Source organism: Grammomys surdaster, unplaced genomic scaffold, assembly GCF_004785775.1.
Source record: "Grammomys surdaster isolate TR1022 unplaced genomic scaffold, NIH_TR_1.0 125852, whole genome shotgun sequence".
Lineage (NCBI taxonomy): Eukaryota > Metazoa > Chordata > Mammalia > Rodentia > Muridae > Grammomys > Grammomys surdaster.
In genome coordinates this window covers 1503649-1525068 of record NW_021620678.1, presented here as the reverse complement: position 1 = coordinate 1525068, position 21420 = coordinate 1503649, and the positions used below count along the sequence as shown (strand labels likewise).

The window sequence follows — 21420 nt, the reverse complement described above, 5'->3', positions numbered from 1 at the left end:
TTGTTACATTCAAGTCAATGGGGGTCTAGCAAAGGGAAGCCTACCCCAACTGAGGCATCCCAAGTAAATGAAGACTATCGAACATTTAGGCCAGTTTAAAAACTTGGTGCTCTGGACTTGGAGAGCTGCTGCCCCACCCCCATGCTTCCTGTGGCTTCTGTGCTGTGGGCTGGGCATCCACAACTGCCTGGTCCTCTGTGAGTCCAGGGAGCTGCATAGTGGAGCAGGGTTGCTACTGGTGGTCTCTCGGGGACTAAGCCAACCACCAGGACACCAGCCTGGCCTACAGTGGTCTTGTTTGTGGGGTAGGGAGGGCTTAGTTCAAGGTGCAACTGGAGCTGGTCAGGTTCTGAATGGGTGGGCTGGTATTTGCCCTCTTTATACACAAACTATTTCCCAGTTCTGAAAGGCCTAAGCAAGAGGTCCAGCAGTCTGCTCTGCGGTTCCCCCAACCTGAGCTGGTCTATTTCTGAAGATGTCACTAGGTACTGGTTTGAGCATTTACCTGCCATCCACCGTGGCCATCCCGTAGACTGCCTGGGTGCTTAGCACTTGGGTCTCATTGCAGAGCCTTAACTCCTTACAAGTCTTCTACATCCACCATCTCACGGGTTACAGCCTCGCTTCTGCTTGCATAACAAGAATGAGCCAAAAGGCCTGCTGCAGAAGTGGGGCTGCTGCTGTATCATCCTACCCACACCCAGGCCCCACCTTGTTCCCTGCCCCCAGCATACTCCTCCTAGAGCAGGTCCTCCACCCAGTCTGCCAGCCATTTTACATCCTATCTTTGCTGTACCTGTCTCCCTTCAGAGAAGGAAAGTTTCACGAAAGCTGAGCTTTTCATCTTGTGTTCAGTTTGCATCTCTGATAGTTCATAGTACATGGTGAGCAATTACTAGTGGTAGGAAAACTGAAGACCATTCTCTGCCAGCACCCAGAACTAATAGCTCCAGTCTGAGCTGGCTAAACAGGAGCGAGCAGTACTTCGAGCCTTTTGAAAATACCTGGCAAAGGCTGCAAGTCACCATGGTCAGGATGGCTAGATCTTAGCTGACTCTTTTATAATGCACATCCCAGGCTGCACCTAACAGATCAGGTGTGGTGATACATGTCTATAACCCACTTAACAGCACTTGGAAGGTGGAGGCCAGAGGGGCAACAGTTCAAGGTCATTCTTGGCAGAATCTCAAGTTCAAGACCAACCTGGGTTATGTGCAACTTCGTTTAGGGCATTGCCAGAGTGGTCTGAAGGACTGAAGTGACATTAACTCTACATAGAAGTGGAGCAGTACATAGTTCTCAAGCACAAAACCATCTGCCAAGTGAAGGTTAGTCATTGTCCCCTCCCTCTTCTCTCAGGCTCTTCCTCCCACTATCATGTCCATAGGCTGGATTAAGCTGCCCCTTGGTCAAATGTATCAATGTTGGGGGTGACGGTAGGCTTTTTAATCTCATTTTGGGAGGGATCTGCAGTAACAAACTGAAGGATTGGAGTGGGGCTTAAAACAGCTGTGCTGAGGGGAGGGCAGTCTTGTGTTTTTTTTCGGACACATTGAACAGCTAACACTCATGTCTCTGGCACTGGGAAAGTGAAAGATCCAGCCTTAACCCCGCAGCTCTTAATACATTATAGTATCCAGATGTAAAACGCAGGTGGCCCAGGAAGCCTATATTCCTCATCTTGACCTCTGTAGACAGTGCTTGTCCACTGCTTAGTCACACCACTCCTCTCTGCCCTTCCACCAGGTGGAAACAGCCTCACAATCTGTCAGAGGGAATAGCAGCTCTATCCTTAAGCCTAAGAAACCTAATCCTCTTGTGTGCTGTATCTTACCTACTTACATGGCAGGTATCTGGCACAAGGCCAATAGAACAGGTGGACTTCAGGCCCCCTCCCTTTACCTAACAGCTCAGCTGGGTGACCCCAGAGGTAGTTATTGTATCCAACCTTCCACACAGTCTATTAGAAAGACACAGAAAACCAGCACAGGTACTTTCACTACAAAATAATTTATTACAGCAAACACAGCATCATGAGACTATGTACAAGCACAAAGCACCCCGACTACCCTATTAAGGAACTCTCTTCCTCCCCCTTGCCTTACGGACCTCTTCTATCAGGTCTTTTAGATACTGGATCTCTTTGGCAAGGGAATCTGCCTTCTCTTTCAGGGCCTCATTCTTTTTTTCTAGCTCTTTACACTCGCCAGTGAGGGCTTCCTGCTCAGCCCGCTTCTTCTGGCGGTACCGAGTAGCTGCTGTCTTGTTCTGCTCCATCTTTTTCAATTTCTTATCCAACTTCTCGGTCTTCACTTTAGCTGTCAAACTAACTCCAGGTGGGTCATAAGGTTTGGGTCGAGGAGAACCACGGGGAACACCTGGAGAAGGCAGACTGTCTGGTGGGGCCCTGGAGGTAGAGGGGCTATGCTGGGGAGAGCCCAGGTAGGACTCAGGGCTCATACAGATGCCACTGTCATTATCAGAGGGAGTGTCTTCCTCCTTTACACACTGAGGGATAAGAGTAATATAAGCAGCAGAGTCAGGCTTCCTGTCTCCTTCAGAGATATCAACTTCACTGCCTAGCTCTAAACTAAAGGAATGATCTGGAGTGGAAGACAGAACCCCTGGGGAACAGGGAAGAGGCTGCAAGAATGTAAAGGGGGCAACCTGGTCGATTTTTATTACACTTTCTGGGAGATGGCCAATTGGGTTCACTGTCTGAGGGGGCTCCTTATTAGTCTCTTGGACTAGAGGGGCAAAAAGATCACATGTGTCATCCAACGTGGCCAAAAGCTCATCTGGCATGGTTTCCAGGTCATCCATTCGAAACAGAGCATCGAAGTCAAACTCTTTCAGATCCATTTTCTCCAACATCCAATCTGTCCCGGAAAAGGCATCCTCTAGGGGAAAAAATTCAGGAATTCATGTCATATACTGGAGGCAGAAAGCCATCAGAACACCAGACCCACAGGAAAAGAGCACACTGGGGCAGCTGTCCTACTCACCCTTGCCGGTGTCTGAGGCACTGACCAACCCATCCATAGCCAGCCATTCCGAGGAGCCCGCCTTAGCCTTGTCGCTGGGGAACCCATGAGGTTTGAAGTGCTTGGCCACCTCCAGATAGTCATCTAAGAGACCTAGGCTTTCTTCAGCCCCCAAACCCGACTGGTCGAAGGGGGACATCAAGTCCCCCGCCAACACTTCGCTGTTCAGGAAGCTCATCTCGGTCATGTTGTGGTGCTTTGCTGGAATCGAGGAATGTGCTTAACTCGAAGGTATCTTTGTCCGTTACAGCAACGCTGCTGCTGGATTTCGTGAAAGGCCTGGATAGAGATCCAAAAGCAAGTCCAATCATCTTTCTATCTAAGATGCTGGATGGCCAAATCCCAGAAGCTTCTAAATGGTGAGCACGTGAGGCCAAGGCCATTGTGTAAGCTTCCCCAGCCGCCAGCTCGGGTTGCACAAGATGGAGGCTTAGCTTTGCTTCACCGGCCACCCAGAGGAAGCAGCTTGTCCTCGCGTCCTAATACGGCCAAGGCCGCCGCGCCCCGCCCCCGTGACTCACACCCCCGCCCCATCGCCATCTTGGGCTCGCCACGTTCGCAGGACGATATCGGGACCCCGGAAAGCTCGAGGTGATTAAGTTAAGAAAAGACGAGGGGAAAGCTGCAGGGTTTTAGGCACTACTCCCCCGACGCCGCCCGCCCAGCCCTGCCCGTGAGCGCCGGCGTTTCGGGGTCACGCAAACAAGGCCGACGCGTCCGGCCACTTGTAAAGCCGCGTATGCTGGCCAACGCGCCCAGGCCGCACCCAACCCCAGCAAAGGACACGGCCTGCTCTGTCGTCGGCCCAATACTCACGCCATGGCTTAAGCCGGTGGGGGTTGCCGCTGCAGAGCCTGGTGCTGCTGCCGCCGCTGCAAAGGCCAACGCTGCCGCAGGCACTGCTGCCTCTAATACGCCATGGTGGCCGCAAGCCCTGCGGGAGGGGAAAGAGGAAGGGACCAACAGCAGACACAACTACAACTGGCAGAGAACAAGCAGAAATGGCGGCGGCACGCCCTAAACCCGCCCTTTATAGCCTCGGAGAGAGACGCAGCACACCACGTATCCTCCCTCCATGGTCACGTGACCCTGCCGCAGCTCCACCTAACCGCATCCCTTTGACGCTGTGGCCGGCCCCAACCTTTCTCCGCTGTGCTCGGGGAATAACTGTAGCGTTATAGACTATCCTGAAGGTCCCATGAAAGGAGAAAAGTGCACTACTTTATAGGTTTACGAGCAGCCGAAGTCACGTTCCGGAGTGCGGAGGGATCGCTCCTTACCGAACTTCCGGTGTTTTATAGGGCGGGGAGAGACAACTAGCCAAAGCTATGACGGTCAAAGCCGAAGCTGCCTGGGCATCACGCGAGACGCCGTTGGAGCGCGCGTCGAGCTGATTGGCCCAGGCGTGGCGAGTCATCTAAACCTCAAGTTTCTATTGGCTCTGAACCTGGGCGCTCTAGGAGCATTATATGGGAAGGGAGGAGCCACCAGAGGTTCAGGCGCCAGACTGTCATACCAGCTTCTTGTCAGAGGTCACCCTGATGTAGTTGCGTTCTCTCCGGCATCGCTCCTGTGTAGCTTTGGCCCGGCACGGAGCAAACAGCTTTCCAGGAGTGACCCTTGGGCTGGAAGCCCTCTTTCCCTGTATTTGTTGTTCTCAGAACCGAATGGGCAGGCTTCAGGCGTGTGGAGAGGCCCTCCGGAATTACCTGGTCCAAGCCTTCAGCTTCTTGTCAGTCCAAGGACCGCACTTTGAGGCAGGGCGTTCATGTTGGGGCCTTATTGGGAGATATTCCGGTTCCTCCAGCTCTGCGTCTTTCCTCTGAACCCTGTACTGGAAAAGTATGCCTAACCTCAGGTCTAACCTACTCTAAAACATGCCCATCTTCCCATCATAGAGGTGCTCTCACTGCTGGTTTGTATAGGGTCAGTTCCCTTAAGATCAGGTTTTATTCGGTTGGCTCTCAAGCCCCAGGGAGTTCTGATTAACTCCCTAGACTTAACTTTCAGGTATAATCTTCCCAAGAAGTCATCCTGATGAGTGAGCAGCCACTTAAGTGGTTGGAAGCCCAAGGTACTGGTCAAGGCCAACTCACCATAAAAGATGTTTTGGAAGTGCTGAGAGGCTCTCTTCCCAACTCCAACCTGAAAATCTTTTTGAGTTTCCACTTTTAAGTGACTCACACAAATAAATACCAATCAGCTGGCATAGCGCCTGCCACTTACTGCTCGGTGATTATTTGCAAGCCATGTACACTAGTATACACGATCCTAGCACTGGGATGCCATAGTCCAAGGTCATCCTTGATTATATGGTTATTGATTGCCATTAATTCAAACATAATTCCCAAATAACTAACTCCATGATTCATCCTCCTTCCTCAGAGGACCCTTTATTTACTGAGACTAAACCAACTATAAACAATTATAACGCACAGGCCTACATGATGAGATGTTTTTTATCGCCAAAGAAGTCACGAGTTCCTGTGCACACATACAGAAGTCACCTAGTCTTTGCCACACGGTTACCTTGCTAAGTGGACATTCCTTACAAGGTTGTCCCCTAAGCATAATGTATCCTGCAAATCATGTTTTTTAACCTATGCTGAATTTGTAACCCCAGGATGTATGTATGCCCACCCTTTGCTTTGTTAAAACTCCTGAACCTGTGATACATGACTGCCTTTTGCCACACAAAAAATGTCTCCCCAGAAACCTTCCAGATGACATAAGCTTACACTTCCTTTTATGGCCTCCTGTCTAACAGCCAGTTATCCTGGCAGCTGTTTCCTATCCATGGATCTACCCCACAGGCAGCCTTGAGTCCCCAACTCCTCTGTTTGCTGCTAACAGCCAATTATCCCAACAGCTGTTTTCTATCAACCTTAATGCTTTCCCGTAAAAGAGACCTCTAACACCAGTGAGGGGCTGCTTGGCTGGCCAGTCTAAATAAAGTTTGCTTAACCAGTCATGGAAATTTTTTTTTCTCAGCTCTAACAAGGGCTCCTGACCATATAGGTTGGTCACACAGAAGTTTAAAAACATTGACCCTGATTTGACACTACAGAGATCACAGGAGAATGTCTGGTGGCTTCTTTTTCCCCCATCCTACTCCTAGCACCCATGTAAGAAAATACCTGATACCACATACACACATCAGAATTGTTGGAAAGGAGATTTTATTTTCTTCTTCCCATGCTGCAGAAGACAGTTTTCACCAGTTCAATTTCTCTCCTTCATGGAGAAAGAGGAATAAAGGTTCTCTGGGCCTTAGAGCTAAGCTGCTCCTATACGGACCCAGCCAAGACAGGACACAAAGATTAGTGACTGATTCCATTCTACCAGCTTAACACAATGACCACCACAGAAGGGCAGGCAAGTGACTGGAAGGCAAGCTGTGGACCTGGCCTCAGAGACCAAGGGTTTAAAGACTACAAGGTGATCAAAATAAAAGTTAACACCCACCTGCAGTTAAATATAGAACCTACATGCTGGTATTTTGGACACTCAGTCTGAGAGGCTTACAACCTCCTAGCCTGGTACAAGGATTAACTCTGTTCCCAAGTGCCTCATTTACCTTGGCCTTGAGCTTTATACTAAAAAACCTAGAGCTGTAGCAGACGTTTCCGGTTTTATCAAGTTATAATCCCAAGGAAGTACACCTTGGTAGAGGGCTCTGAGCACATGGTGCATCCTGCTCTCAGGATCCCCCATCCTGAAGCTGACTCATCTTAACCATCCGAGTCCTTCAGTTGACTACAGTGGAGTAAAGTCAGCCAGGGCCAACTCTGGGAGATGATGAGCCACTCCAACAGTTACTCTCTTTATTTTTTCTTAAAAGTCTCAACTGTTAATACGAAGAAAAATACTGCTATCCTGAATTCCATTTTTGGGAAAGGGCAACAGAGAAGAACCAAAATAAACTTGGATTTACTTGGTTACCAGGGTAATGAGTATAGTTTTAGGCATCAAGTATATTGTCTGCTAATCTTGACAATGTCAAAATACCTCCCAGACAGAAGTAGGGGCCTAACAGTGGCATTTCCTCCAGGCAAAGTGGGAGTAACGGAAGAGAAAGGCAGAGTGGTGGCACAGCCAACTGGGTCTTTCAACAAAGTAGAGAGAAGCAGGGCAGACTATCTTTTCTTCCATCCAAGCATCCCAGAGCATGTGGCCTCCCATACTTTATGACAAAGAATGACAGTAAAGAGGGCGCGCCCAGCTAATCCACAAACCCACCAGGATAGAGCTGGTCCCACCTGTCCTTGTTCTGAGGACTTGCTTATAAGATGGCCAAGTCATGATTTTGGTTTTGCAAAGCATAGTCCAAAGTCAAAGCTGTTCATAAAGACAGGTAATAAATTCATTGCTTTTCCTAAATTTACAATGACAAACGATAAATTCATTGCTTTTCCTAAATTCAATAACATATGGCTGTGATTTAGAACTTTTGGAATCTTGAACATCTTCGAGTTTGGGGAATTCATTTGCACTCTTTCTGGCATCCTAAATAGAATCAGTTCAGAGATGACAGCTGAGGAGTCTTATAATACGTATGGCCAGAAACCTGAATCCTATCTAAAATCTGAGTTTGCAGCACTCTGTCAACTCTCCCTCCAACAGGCAGCAACAGGCAGGACCTTCCACATCAGCCCTCCCATGCCTACTCAATCCAACTCAGCAATGATATCTTCAGCTATTCTGTTTTACTAACTACCAGGAGGGCATGTTTCAGGTAAAGTTCTTGGGTTTATCAAGTTTCTCATACTGTCTTACACAAATCAAAAAGAAACTCCTGAAGAAGTCTTTACATGTATGTGGGAAAAGAGGAAGAAAGGCTAAATACATAGCCTGGCTCAGCCTCCTAACCTATGGGGAGAGGGGGCATGTCTCTACCCTAATTTCAAATGGGTTGCTGCAGGGTCAGTGCTATTTATAGTCATTTTGTGTCACCCTCATTAGGAAGGGCCAACACAGCCACAGAGTGCGTCACTAGAATCACACTGATGGAGAGGTAGTAAGAATAGATAAACAAGACAGACCTGATGGGAGAACACAATACTAGACGGGCAAATCAGAACCAGAGTTACTGTCAGTCTCTTGTCAAGAATGGAAGAAAAAGGATACACTGACATGACATAACATGACATGACATACTAAACGCCCCTTCCTCCACCCATCGGCTTACATGGCCATAAATAGCAATCTTAGCAGCAACATGGGAAGCCCCAAATCTTTTCTGTGGGTCTTATCTATGTACTTTCTTCCTAGGTAGCACCAATCTCCCCAGGAATCAAGTGTGGACCAGGGCTGGCATGGTCATATGCGTCTGTCCTGTGGAGGTACCAACGGTGCTCAGCAAACACTCTCATGTCAATGAGGATGAGGTCAGGTAGGAGGTACTGGCACTGGGTATATTCTTGCTCTAAGGCAACACCTAAGAAAGGTATAGCCTGTCAAGAGAGCAAATGTGGTCATGGGTTTCACCTGACACTGCCTCCTTTTGCCTTCCCTTGGCCTCTGTGGCTAAAGCAAGGCCACCTTCAACCAGCAATTAAGGAGAAACCAGCATCTTAGAGATGCTGCCTGTGAAGTCCCCAAGCCTTCCCTATCTGAGTGACTTTGATGACCACATATAGAAACAAACAGTGGGGACACACAGGCTCTCCAAATCAGCTTTAGAACCCTACCCCTGTGCTCTCACTGATAGCCATAAAGAAGCACCTCAATAAACCTCTAATAAAATAGCTGCATTGGGGCCTTCAGTGTGGGTCAATGCACCATCCCCAGGTTCAAACTTCTTAGCTCAGATAAACAGGAGTTGCATAGGGTAGAGATGAGCTTGTTTTCCAGGAACCAGGGACAAAGGCCGATTCCCCAAGGCAGAGGTTCTTTGGCAGCCTCACCCGGGAACCTAAACACTGCAGAGCTCAGCTTGGAAACATGCAATCGCTCTTCTGTGACATCAACTACAGGCAACATCTTCATCAGGCAAATGTGCTCTGGGGATAGGTGCACAAAGAAAGAGAAAGTCAAAGAAGACAGCGAACAAGAAGAGGCCGGGGGCAGAACAGGACACAGCAGACAGAAAAGTAAGAAATCTGGGCCAAAAACAAAACAAAACACCCAAAGGCTGAGGACAGCACTCCACACCTTCTGTTTGTTCAAAAAAAAAAAAAAAAATCAGCCTAGAGTAAGGTGGCAAGGAGGGAGCACAGTGTTTGGTTACAAAAATAGGGATGGGTGGGAAAACCGAAGGGATGTCATTCTAATCAGCATGAAGTGACCAGGACAGTTACCAGCAAAACAGGAGGCACCTAGGGACCCTGTGAGGCACCAACCACGTAGCCAAGTGTTTCTAACGGAGAGTCTGGGCCTTTACCTGCCCTACGTCTGCAGCAGCACCTCCGGCTCAGACAACGAGCTGTAGAGGGTATATCCCAATTCGTCTATCTCTTGAGGGGTGAGCTCTGCAAACAGATTCACCTTGGGGTTCAGGGCACTGGGCAAGACCCCAGCCTCCAAGTAGCTGATGAGTCCCCTCAGGGCCTGTAGAAAGCGGTCAGCCAACATGTCTGGAGACCAGTCAGCCTCCTCCTGGGCTAAGTGGAGGATGACATTGGTTAGCTGGCTGGCAGTGAGGTGGCCTAGAGCTGGAGTGGACTTGCATATGGCCTTGAGGATCTTGAGGCACAGAGACCGGCAGCCGGAGTCCGATTGGTCCAAAGCCCGTAAGCGTGCCGTCTCAGCAGGACGAAGGCTCAGCCGCCACAGGTTGTCATACTGAGCTAACCGATGTGGTCTGGCCACCAAGACCGTGTCACCAAGGGTCACTGATGGCAGGAAGTCAATGACAAGATGTTTGTCCCTCTCATACTGCACTTCTAGTGTCAGGGCCTCTGGGGGTGGTGCTGGTCGGATCACATAGTCTAAGAGGGACCCTATGGCTGGCCAGTTGATGGAGCCTGCCACCACCTTCTCAAAGGTGTCTGCCACTGTCTTTGGGGAAAGATAGCCACCTACAACACAGCGGTCCCAATAACTGCTACCACGAGGAAAGTACTCTGGGTTCTCACGACGAACCAGGAAGAAACCAGGGACATTCATGATGGTATCCTCCCCAGGTATGCATGACCACAGGTTCTGCTCCAGCACAAGGGGGACAATGAGTTGGATATGGTCAGCTGTCACCACCTGCCAGAGCACAATTAGAAAGAGTTGGTTTTGGTTTTGGTTTTAATTCTTTTTTACAGTTTGTGTGTGTGTGTGTGTGTGTGTGTGTGTGTGTGTGTGTATGCACATGCATATGCACACACAATGCTTTTGATGTGTCATGACATGTGGCGGTCAGAGGTAACTTACAAGAGTCAATTCTCTCCTTCAACCATGTGGGACCCAGGAATTGAACTTGGGTCATCAGATTTGGTGGCAAACATCTTTACCTGCTAAGTCATCTCACTGGTCCCAGAATTTAAAGAAAGGTTTTAAAGGACTTTACTATGCTTAAGACATGCTACCTACAACATAGGTCCCTACCATTTTGTATTTGTCAACAATAATGGAAACCAATGGTTCACTTAGCACACACAGAGAGCAGGACAAGAATACAGTACTAGGCAGGTTTCTTAGAACCAGCTACCCTGGTTCAGGGTTTCAATTTTTTGTTTATTTTTGAATTAGGATGTCATATAATCCAGGCTGGCCTCAACTATATAGCTGAGGTTGACCTTAATCTTTTGACCCTTTATCTCCTGAGTGTTGACATGATAGGCTTGTGTCACCACGCCTATTTTATGCAACACTGGGAATTGAACCCAGGGCCTAATATACTACTAGTCTAGACCAACTGAGCTACACCCCAGCCCCTAAAGCATCTTAAAAAGTATAAGTATGATGTAAAAAGGAGAAAGAATGGAGCAGAGAAACAAACACTACTGTGGGGCAGGATTTGTAAGCACAAAGCTTTCTGGTTGAGGCCCAGAAACGATAGCTTTCTTGAAAATCCCCAATACTGAGAAAGAAGCATCTGTCCACACCCAGGCCCACCCTTCCTAAGAACTGTGCTACCTGCAGCTCATCATAGAGGCTGCCACTCAAGTACATGTCTCGAAGCGGCATATCAGGCAGCTTGGCCCGCAGGAAGCTCCGGAGCTCAGCACATATGTCCACCGCAGCTTGCTTGGCCCGAGCCTGCTCTCCAGCAGGGATGGCTGCCCGGTTCCGGTAGTAAGAAAGAAGTTTCTCCTGCAGGGACATGCGGAGTCGTGACTTCTTCAAGTCTACCTGGCCCCTCCTGGCCAATGGTTTGGGCCGGGGTGGGCAGAATGTATCTGCCAAGGCAAGAGAGAGAGGCATATGAACTCTGCCCAAGCTTGCTCAGGCCACAAAAGTCCCAGTCCCAGGAAGGAAAAGGACTTGGCACAAAAGGCAAAGTGCCTGCCATTCCCTACTGAGAAGTGTCTGCACCACAGCAGCTCTAAGTGCAGAAGCAGTCCCAAAGACCTCAAGGAGTTTCTCACCTGTGTCAAAGGCAGAAGAGTCTGTGGGAAGGGTCTGCAGGGACCGGCTCAGGCCTGTCTTCATGTCCTTGTTCAATAGTCGAGGAGAGCCCATCCAGTTTGGCTCCTCCCAGCTCCTCTTCCCTGAATGGCTTAGGCGGGTGGGGCTGGTAGGGGCACTGATTGCCCGGTCGTACATCTGCAATAGCAGAGAAGACCCGGGACATACATATACCAGCCCTCCTTCTTCCACCTCATTCCCAACACCCCTCCTTCCCCAGACTCTTTGCCTTATTAAGTTCAAGAAATTCTTTGTTGTCTTTTGTTGTGAATGCTTGGCAAACATTACTACTGAATTATATCTCCAGGCAATTTTTTTCCACTTTACTACAAGTTAATTTTACTTAAATCAGGACTGTCCAACAAAATCAGTATTAGCCATTCACAATCTGAATTCTAGTATATGAATTAAATTAGGGCACATATAAAAAGGACATCAGACATTTGTTTTGTAATAAAGGTAGCAGTGGTATTACCTATTAGTCTTCTTTTAAAGACAAACTATTAGGTTTGCCCTTTCTCCTTTTTTTAAAAAAAAAACTTATTTATTTATTTTATGTCTTATGAGTACACTGTTGCTGTCTCTGGACACACCAGAAGAGGATTCCATTACAGATGGTTGGGAGCTACCATGGAGATACTGGGAATTAACTCAGTACCTCTGGAAGAGCAGTCAGTGCTCTTAACAGCTGAGCCATCTCTCCAGTCCACAAATGCAATTTTTAACAAAGCATTTTCAGTCTGGTCGGCTGAAACTGTGAAGTGGAACTCATGGACTAAGAGGGTTCTCTTACTTCAGAGGTACTAAACACCACGCACTGTCTAAGTGCTAGCTTCTAGATGTGTCAGAGGATGCAGAGAGAGATAGATGCTTTAAAAAGTAAGAGAAGAAAACAGAAGTATACATGTGGTTGCTATTCTAAACCATTAAAGAAGGAAGGGTAGTTGGGTTGGTTACTGTATTTTACTTGCTGGGATACATTTCTTTACATCTCCAGTGATCTCTTTATGGAGAAGCCTAGAAGCCAGCTACCAGACGAGCAAGTTATGTTCCAATTATGGTGTCAGTCTACCTCAGGAGAACTCTTTGTAGGTAACTTACCACGTCCCATCCTGGGACCAGGCTGCACACACTCACCCGCTTAACTGCCAGTGTGGCGATCCCCAACATGGCTGCTCCACCCACACCCAGCACCAGCCGGGCATTGGAGAGCACAAAATCGATGGCTGTGCCAATGCCATTGTCATCCTTCTTGCTTTTGCGCTCACCAGCGCCTGCCATTTTCACCTGGGAATAAAGACAACACAGCCATCATCGCCTGGGACCACAGAACCCCCTCTTTATGTCCCTCCCCATCACAGCCAAGAATACTGCATGTGAAATCTAGGACTGCATACTATAAGGTCCTGTGACAGGAAAAGAAATGCCAGTGTATAAAGCAGAAAACCTTTCACTGACCTGGGACTAGCGTTAAGTCCATAATCAGTCTTAGTTATGTATTCCAGTGAAGTACTCCACTGTCTTCCTTAGAGTTTTACTGATATGAAAAGGCACCATTGCTGGGCTGTGGTGGTGCATGCCTTTAATCCCAGCACTTGGGAGGCAGAGGCAGGCGGATTTCTGAGTTCGAGGCTAGCCTGGTCTACAGAGTGAGTGAGTTCCAGGACAGCCAGGGCTACACAGAGAAACCCTGTCTCGAAAAACCAAAAAGAAAAAAAAAAAAAGAAAAGAAAAAGCACCATGATCAAGGCAAGTTTTATAAAGGACAACATATATTTGGGGCTTACAGGTTCAGAGGTTCAGTCCATTATCATCAAAGTGGGAGCATAGCAGCATCCAGGCAGGAATGGTGCAGGCAGAGCTGAGAGTTCTACATCTCATCTGAAGGCTGCTAGTGGAAGACTGACTTCCAGGCAGCTAGGGTGAGGGTCTTCAGCCCACAACCACAGTGACACACCTACTCCAACAAGGCCACACCTCCTAATAGTTCCATTCCCTGGGCCAAACATATACAAACCATCACATTCTACTCCCTGGCCCCTAAAGGCTTGTTCAAACCTATGAGTCTATGGGGACCATACCTAAACATAGCATAATGCAAAATACATTTAGTCCAAATTCCAAAGTCCCCATAGTCTACAGCAGTCTCAACAATGTTAAAAGTCCAAAGTTCAAAGCTTCTTCTGAGATTTATCCAATCACTTAACTATAATTCCCAAATCAAGACAGGAAACCAGCTGGGCAAACTCCAAACTCTGCATCTCCAAGGCTGATGTCAAAGCAGTCTTCAGATCTTCAACTCCTTTTTCATCTTTGCTGACTGCAACAAACTTCTTTCTCCTGGACTGGTTCCACTCTCTTTTAGCAGCTTTCCTCAGCAGATATCCTATGGCTCTGGCATCTCAAACATCTTGGAGTTTCCAAGGCAACTTTGATGTTACAGTTTCTTGTTCTAATGTCTGGGATCCACACATGATCTGGGCTCCTCCAAAGGGCTGACATCACTTCTCCAGCTCTGCCTTCTGTAGTTCTCTAAGTTTTGATCCACTCCAATGCTGCTGCTGTTCTTGGTGATCATCCCACAGGACTGGCATTTCCAATACACTGTGGTCTTCCGTTGCAGCTAGGCTTCACCAATAGCTTCTCATGGGCTCTCTTCATGGTGTTAAGCCTCAATTCCTTTGCATGACCCCTTCAATCCTGGGACATCAACTGCAACTGAGGCTGCACTTTCACCAATGCCTTCCTTGGCCTCTCACAGTGCCAAGCCTCAGCTGCTCTCCATGACCTCTTTGTGCCTTCAAAACCAGTACCACCTGGGTAACTCTACACATTACCGAGTCCAGCGCAGACCGAGGTACAACCTTGGCTATCTCTGGACCACAGCTTCTTTGGGCTCTCAGAAAACATTTCCCAGAAAATTTCACATCAGTGATGCTGGTCTTTTCTTAATCATCCCACCAATTTCTTCCATCTAGCTAACCAGCATCAACTGTCCCTGTAGTCTCCTTCCCCTCTTGAATATAAAGCCAGCGATAGAAGGCCAAAGCTGCCGAGTTCTGCTGCTTGCTGGACCTGGAACATGGTCCCCTTGTTCTATTACATTATCACCAGCTTTCGATTTTCCAATTCCTTTACTACCCAACCTTGGCTGTCCCAGATCTTACTCTGTAGATTGACCTTGAACTCAGAAATCAGAACCTTGAAATCTGCTTGATTTTATCTCCTGGGATTAAAGGTGTGCACCTCCATGTCTGAATCTAAACTTAGCTAGGTAGGATCATGCCCCAAAGTCCCACACCCTTAATCAAGTTTAGTATCCTTGAACCCAGAATTCAGCTCCATCTCACTTCCTGGTGCCTCTTTAATACTTGAACTATACATTTTATATTTTTCCTTCCTCAATTTGCTACTCTTTTTTTAAAATGCTCCTCATAAGACTTAACCAGAAAACAGTCTATGATGGGTGTTTCTGAGACTTCCTTTGTCAGTGCAATCAATCTGAGTTTCCTCAGGCAGACTCTTCAGACAAGGGTAAAAATTAGCCATATTCTTCACCAAAATACCACAAAAAACAGTCTCTAGGCCACATACTGAAGTTCTTCTCTACTGAAACCTCTTGGATCAGGTCTGCACAGTTCAAATCACTCAAAGCAACAACATCTTCCATCTTCCTACTAGGATAGCCCATTAATACCTTTTTGAAGCATTCCATGGCTTTCCAAATCCAAAGTCTCCAAATCCACATTCTTCCAAACAAAAAATATGGTCAGGCCTATCACAGCAATACCTCAGTCCCTAGTACGAACTTCTGTATCAGTCAGGGTTCTCTAGAGTCACAGAACTTATGGGTAGTCTCTGTCTGTAGTTCAACTCCCCAACAATGGTCAGCAGCAGCTGTGAATGGAAGTCCAAGGATCTAGCAGTTGCTCAGTCCCACAAGGCAAGCAGGTGAAGACGAGTGAATCTTCCTTATGTGGGTCTCCAGCAGAAGGTGTGGCCTAGATTAAAGGTGTGTGCCACCATGCCTGGATCTGGGACTTGCTTCATCCAGATGACCTTGAACTCAAGAGATCTCCTTGCCTTAGTCTCCTGGGATTCATAGCCACTATCCCTCAAGATCTCCATGCCAAGATCCAGGTCAGAAACTTGTATCTCCCAGCCTCAAGATCAGGATCACAGGTGAGCCTTCCAACTCTGGATTGTAGTTCATTCCAGATATAGTCAAGTTGACAGGCAAGGTGACAGACACTTGTAATGGAAGCCATATTAAAAAAAAAAGGACTCATTGTCAAATCCAAAGATACTCTTTCCCTCACTATGCCCACAAGACAGCACTTTCCTCTACCTTTATTTTCAATTAAAGCCTTAAGTTCAAGGATACAATGAGAGATTATTTGGCCAATTAAAATATATTCCTCAAATGCTCAAACGCACAGTGAAACCAAAGAAGAGTTAAACATGGCATGTACACATGGGGTCAGGTAAGACAGATATTCACTGTCCTTCCAGCTGCCACTACCACAGAGATGGGATACATGCCACAGCAGAGGCAGAGAATTCTGATCAGGAAAGACAGAACACTCCTAAGTCCACAAATGACCTCCATTTTAAGAAAAACCTTTACAGGCAGATTTACAACACGGAGAAGCACTAGATGCAGAACCCTCTAAACCATCCTTTAAAGCAACAGCAAGTCGGAGCCATCTGAGGCCTCACTGATGAGAGTCAAGTGAGAATGTCTCACAAGATCACAGTGGGTACAGTGTAACAGTAAAATATGGGTTTTAGAGTCAGGAATCCTGAGACCTGAGTACTTGCCTTGGGCCTGAGCTAATTTGTCGGGTGACCTCAAATGGGTCCCTTAACCCCTCAGCTATGATTACTTCATGGGCCAAATCACACGGCTGTAGTAAGGAAAAGCACTAGTTGGAACAATGCATGTACGTACCTCATCCACTGTAAACCCAGCCTCCAAGGGACAGCCATCATTAAGTCAGGATTTCTATCCAAGAGAGAAGGGCTACGACCAACTGTCCAGCTACACTGCGTGTTTTAAGATGAAGCTCAAACAGCCTCAAGAACACTGACACTCTGCTGGCTTGAGATCAAAACTGGGAAGCAGGGCAGGCAGGCTTGTTAAGAGCCTCCCCAGTAATCTAATTCAATACTCACCCCCACCCAAGGACTAAGTGCCACACCAGACCTGGTGTCCTGGAAGAGAGCACCCACAAGCTCACAGGGAGACAAGGTCTCTAAACCCTTCTCATTCAGGTTACTGTCCCTCCAGCATCAACCCTGATTCTACTGCCTCCAACCTCCAGTAGACATAAGACTCCTCCCCTGACAAGGAGTCAGACTTGGCTCCTCAAGGCAAATAAGGAGGAGCGCTGTGTTTAATAGGTTCAGTTTCAGATTAGCCAGTTTAAAAAAACAAAGTTCTGGAAACCTACCTGTTGCATGATATTACTGACCTATGCACTTTAACCACCTAAAATGGCTTAAACAAAAAAAATAAATAGAAAGAAAACAGTAACCAGGAGAGAAGGAGGCTGGGAGAACTGTGTTCTGTAAACAACGCAAGCAAGCTTTATGTAAACTATTTCCCTAGACACACGGATGAGACAGTACCCGTGTCTCTGCTCAGTGAGGGCGTTACTGCAGTTCCTAGCAAGACAGAATAAATGCAGACATTTCCATAACCATTTCCATAACCATGTGCAGTCTGAGTGCATGTGACAGTAACTAGCCCACAGTGAATGCAGTGGTTCAGCAAACAACACCCCAAAAAGCCTCAGAAGCAGTTTGCCTCTGGCCTTCTCCCACCTTCCAACCTTCCTCCCAACTCTCCTCAGAGGCAAAACATACAAGTAGCAGGGAATGTAAGCCTTTAATCCCAGCACTGGGAAGGCAGGTACAGGCAGATCTCTATGAATTTGAAGTCAGCCTGGTCTACAAAGTGAGTTCCAGGCCAGCCAGTGCTACATAGTGAGACCCATCCCAAAATTAACTAACTAGAACTTAGAAGTCATTTCCCTCAAAGCCAATCAAAAAATATCACACTAGTGCTGGGAATAGTTCAGTGGTAAAGCATTTGCCTTTCATGCTCAAGGCTCTGGGTTCCATCCTAGCATCACCACCCAAAAAAACGAAGAAAGGAAAACACTTTGGTTTTAACTCCCTTTCCCCTACATTTCTGTGTAAGTCTGTAACCTCCCTGGTTGACTACAGGTCTTTCTTAAGACTTCTATTCAGGAAAGGGATTTACCCAATAGCTGACAGAAAAAAAAGACACAACTTAGGGGTCAAAAAAGACCTGAGAGGACAAGCAGGCCTCACTAAGCGTCCTTCTCAATTCGTCGTTAGATTATGCACTGCGCCGGGGCCTCTAGCACACAGCTATCCATTACTGAGCCTAAGCAGAAACCTCAGCACCGCTCCTGATCATGGGGCTTCATTCTGAGTGCTCCATACAGGTTGTCAACCATGAGTTCCTCCCCAGAACCATGTTACCCAAGCTGCCCTCAAACTACCTATGTAGTCAACACTCGCCCTGAACTCCTGACCCTCCTGCCTCCTCTCAAGTGGTATGATTACAGGTATGTATCACAATACCTGGCTGTTATCTTCATTTTAAAGATGAAGAAACTAAGGTACACGTTCAATAACTAGCCCAGAGTAACTTACATGTCAGTAAAGTGTGCAGCCAGGGTTTAATCCAGAGCTTCCACTGCTGGGAGAACCAATCCACAGGACTCCCACCAGGCAGTGACACCACACAACCCCTCTAACCACTAGACTACAGCTTCATGGGAGCACTCTGGCACATTCCTGCTATGAGTGTAATGGTTGACAAGTTTTCTACTGTAATGAATGAACTAACCCTGTGGCATTTGAGCATTTTGTTTTGCTTTATTTGTTTCTTCCAGATACAGGCAATTGTTTAGCCTAGACTGACAAATTTACTACCTGTCCCAGGCTTTCCCAAACAGTCTGCTGTACAGCCGAGGATGGCCTGAAATTTAATACCTGTCCCAGGCTAACTTTGAACTTGTGGTCTTCTGGCCTTAGCTTCCTGAGTACTGGGATTGCAGGTTAATACCACCAAACCTAATTATTCCCTTGATGGCAACATATAGCACAACTCACAATCAAAACATCAGAATCCATTTCGGTAACTCCCTCCTTCTTCAGACCCACTGCCGTTCCCCGAGCAGAGAAGACTCCATGGGCATCCCCCAATGCTGGTCCTGTGCTGCCCAAGGCCAGTCTACCAATCAAGTGTGGCTGAGAACTGAAGACACTGTAGGTTCCTGCTTTCTGTCTCAGCAAGCATTATCCTCTACCCAACAGCAAGCCTTATACCACAGTTATACTCTGTGCCTTTCTTTCCTTGTTTTAAAACACCATCTGTGTTGCCCAGGCTAACTTCAAACTGAGGCTCCTCCTACCTCAGTTTTCTGGGTACTGGAATCACCAGCATGCTGTACAACCATGCGCAAGCTTCATGTGGCTTCCCTTCAGCCTCTTTCGCCTTCTCTGTCATCCAGCTAGCCACCAAGTCCTGCTGCTGTCTATGCTGTCATGGCACACACGTCGACTATGCTATGGTCCATATGGCCAGCTCACTACTGACCAAATTCACTGCCTCTTAGGTCTCTCACCAATTTGTTCTCCACACTACCCTGGCAGTCCAAGACAGAAATGTGATTGTCACTCCCTTCTTAAAGCTGTGATGAGCCAGGAAGTGGTAGTGCATATCCTGAATCCCAGCACTCAGGAGACAGAAGCAGGTGGATCTCTGTGAGTTCTAGGACAGACAGGGCTACACAGAGAAACCCTGTTTCAAAACAAACAAAAGCAAGAAAACCAAAGGCTGTGATGGTCCCCCATTCAGACACTAAGGCTCCATAACAGGAAACTCCTTCCATTCACAGCCCAATGTCCACTCCATCACACTCCTTGTTCCATTCTACCCACAGCCAGACACGTCCAGGGCACCAGGCGAAGTGTCCACCTGGCCATGTTTATGCTCTCTGCACCGCAGCAAGCTTCTGCTTCTCATTTGAAGCAGACCTCAAACATCTTTTCTGTAACTACCACAAGTCTCTCCTTCCAACCAAGAGAGCCATCTTCATTCCTATCTCCACAGCTTTTTATACCGTGCCTTGGCATAACCCTGTTCTTATCTGAATTACTGCCCACTGAATTCCTCCTTAGTTTAAGGTTGTTTTTTGTTTTTAAGATTTATTTTATCTTATTGTCTATGCACCATGTGTGTGTCTGATTCCTATGGAGGCCAGAAGAGACCATTGGATCCCTTGAAACGGAATTAATGAACAGTTGTGAGCCATCTTATGAGTGCTGGGAATTGAATCTGGATCTTCTGCAAAAACAAGTGCTCATAACCACTGAATCATGTCTCCAGCCCTAGTCTACAGTTCTTAATGGACTCTTTCTTCTCTATCCCCAGAGCCTAGGCATCTAAAGGAACCTCTGAAAGGTTCCTGAATTAAACATGGCCCTTATGCTGCAGTGGAGCTTCTTGATGGAATAGAGAGAGCTAAGGTCAGTGAGATGCCTCAGTGGATAAGGACAGTCGCTGACAAGCCTGAAGACCAGAGTTCAAAACTCCCAGAATCCCCAAAATAGAGAAAGAAACAGAGCTTCCACAAGTCTTCTGACCTCCCCATGCATGCTAAGGCATATATACCCACACCCACAATAAAAAATGCAACTTCAACTTTACAAAAGGGCACAAGAACACAACTACTCGTTTCTAATAGTCTCTAATATATGAGTCTGTGAGATAAAACACCAGAGCTCTGTTCTGGTGGGGCTCGAAAATGTCCCACCTGCCACACACCACTTCAGTGACGTTAGTACACAGTCTGGGTCTATTCTCACCCAACCCAGAGGTTAAGGACTATTATCTCTACTTCACAGATGAAGTCCTAGGAAGGTCTAGAGACTTGCCTGTATCCCTCAGCTACTAGTTAGCAGTGCAGGATTTGAAAGCAGGCACTAAATATGATTGCTATACTAACTATTCAGTAATGATAAGCTTGTGTTTGTTTCAGCAAGCATGATGTGATACAGTATAACTGAGCAGACAAACTGGATAGGAACTGAACTCTAACGATCTACCTACCTGAGGCTTCCTAATGCATCTGTAAGGTGGGGGGGGGGGGGTAGCCAGGAACGTCTACTGAAGGCACCTTTGTCCTCTTCTTGGAATTAGGGTAGGAGGGGAAGAGAAGATCCTAAATAAGGCCTCCTAGTTTGCTTTGGAGGAAGACCAGGCCCTTCTCCAGCTGCTTCTCTCGAGCCTCCAGATCCTCAAGCTTCTGATTTTTCCTGAATTCTCGGCGGATGGAAGCAAAGTAGAAGTCTCTATCAGTGTAGCGAAGGTCTCGGCCTTGGCGCAGTAGAGCCCGGTACAGACGCAGCACCGCCTCTCGGCTCCACGGGGCCATGGGGGACTGACAAGGACTAAGTATCACACTCTAAACAGAAGAGAAGACACAGAAGAGTCAGAATTGATGATAGCAGGGCCTCTTAAACACTCAGGAGGGGGGGGGCAAAGGGGGGTCAGAGGTTCTTAAAGGCAGATTCAGAGACTTCTAAGGATTCATGGCAAAGCTGGGATCAGATTCCTCCTTGTTAACAGCCCCTCCTGAGGAAGTTCAGTTTAAGGCTCACCAGGGTTCAAGATGTAGAGCTTGAGTCCTGGCTGTGCCATCCCACTGCCAGGGCACTTAGTATAAAGTACGGTGGGCGTCAGCTTCCTCACTGTAACACAGATAACGATGACATC

General features: G+C 47.4%; 2 protein-coding genes across 3 annotated transcripts; both read right to left on the bottom strand.

Annotated features, from left to right (window-relative positions):
* Nucleotides 1-1991: 1991 nt before the first annotated feature.
* Nucleotides 1992-4361, bottom strand: Atf4 (activating transcription factor 4). Its single transcript, XM_028789946.1, has 3 exons — nt 3861-4361; nt 3006-3323; nt 1992-2900 (listed from the first exon to the last, which is right to left on the bottom strand). Exons 2-3 carry the CDS (start codon nt 3229-3231, stop codon nt 2074-2076), a joined length of 1053 nt encoding a protein of 350 aa, XP_028645779.1. The 5' UTR covers nt 3232-3323; nt 3861-4361; the 3' UTR covers nt 1992-2073.
* A 1845-nt stretch (nt 4362-6206) lies between these two features.
* Nucleotides 6207-21109, bottom strand: Mief1 (mitochondrial elongation factor 1). Of its 2 annotated transcripts, XM_028789962.1 has the most exons (5): nt 20755-21109; nt 12741-12890; nt 11564-11741; nt 11112-11374; nt 6207-10238 (listed from the first exon to the last, which is right to left on the bottom strand). In XM_028789962.1, exons 2-5 carry the CDS (start codon nt 12882-12884, stop codon nt 9432-9434), a joined length of 1392 nt encoding a protein of 463 aa, XP_028645795.1. In that variant the 5' UTR covers nt 12885-12890; nt 20755-21109; the 3' UTR covers nt 6207-9431. The 2 variants fall into 2 exon arrangements, with proteins under 2 accessions (XP_028645795.1, XP_028645796.1); XM_028789963.1 differs by lacking the exons at nt 12741-12890; nt 20755-21109 and having other exon boundaries at nt 11112-11288; nt 11564-11669.
* Nucleotides 21110-21420: the final 311 nt, after the last annotated feature.

Coding starts and splice junctions, on each gene's coding strand:
- Atf4 (XM_028789946.1), bottom strand. CDS start 3,231: ATGACCGAGATGAGCTTCCTGAACAGCGAAGTGTTGGCGGGGGACTTG. Junction 2,901..3,005: donor TGCCTCAGACACCGGCAAGG/GTGAGTAGGACA, acceptor TTTTTCCCCTAG/AGGATGCCTTTTCCGGGACA.
- Mief1 (XM_028789962.1), bottom strand. CDS start 12,884: ATGGCAGGCGCTGGTGAGCGCAAAAGCAAGAAGGATGACAATGGCATT. Junction 11,742..12,740: donor CCACACTGGCAGTTAAGCGG/GTGAGTGTGTGC, acceptor CTGCTATTGCAG/ATGTACGACCGGGCAATCAG. Junction 11,375..11,563: donor CTCTTCTGCCTTTGACACAG/GTGAGAAACTCC, acceptor TTGCCTTGGCAG/ATACATTCTGCCCACCCCGG.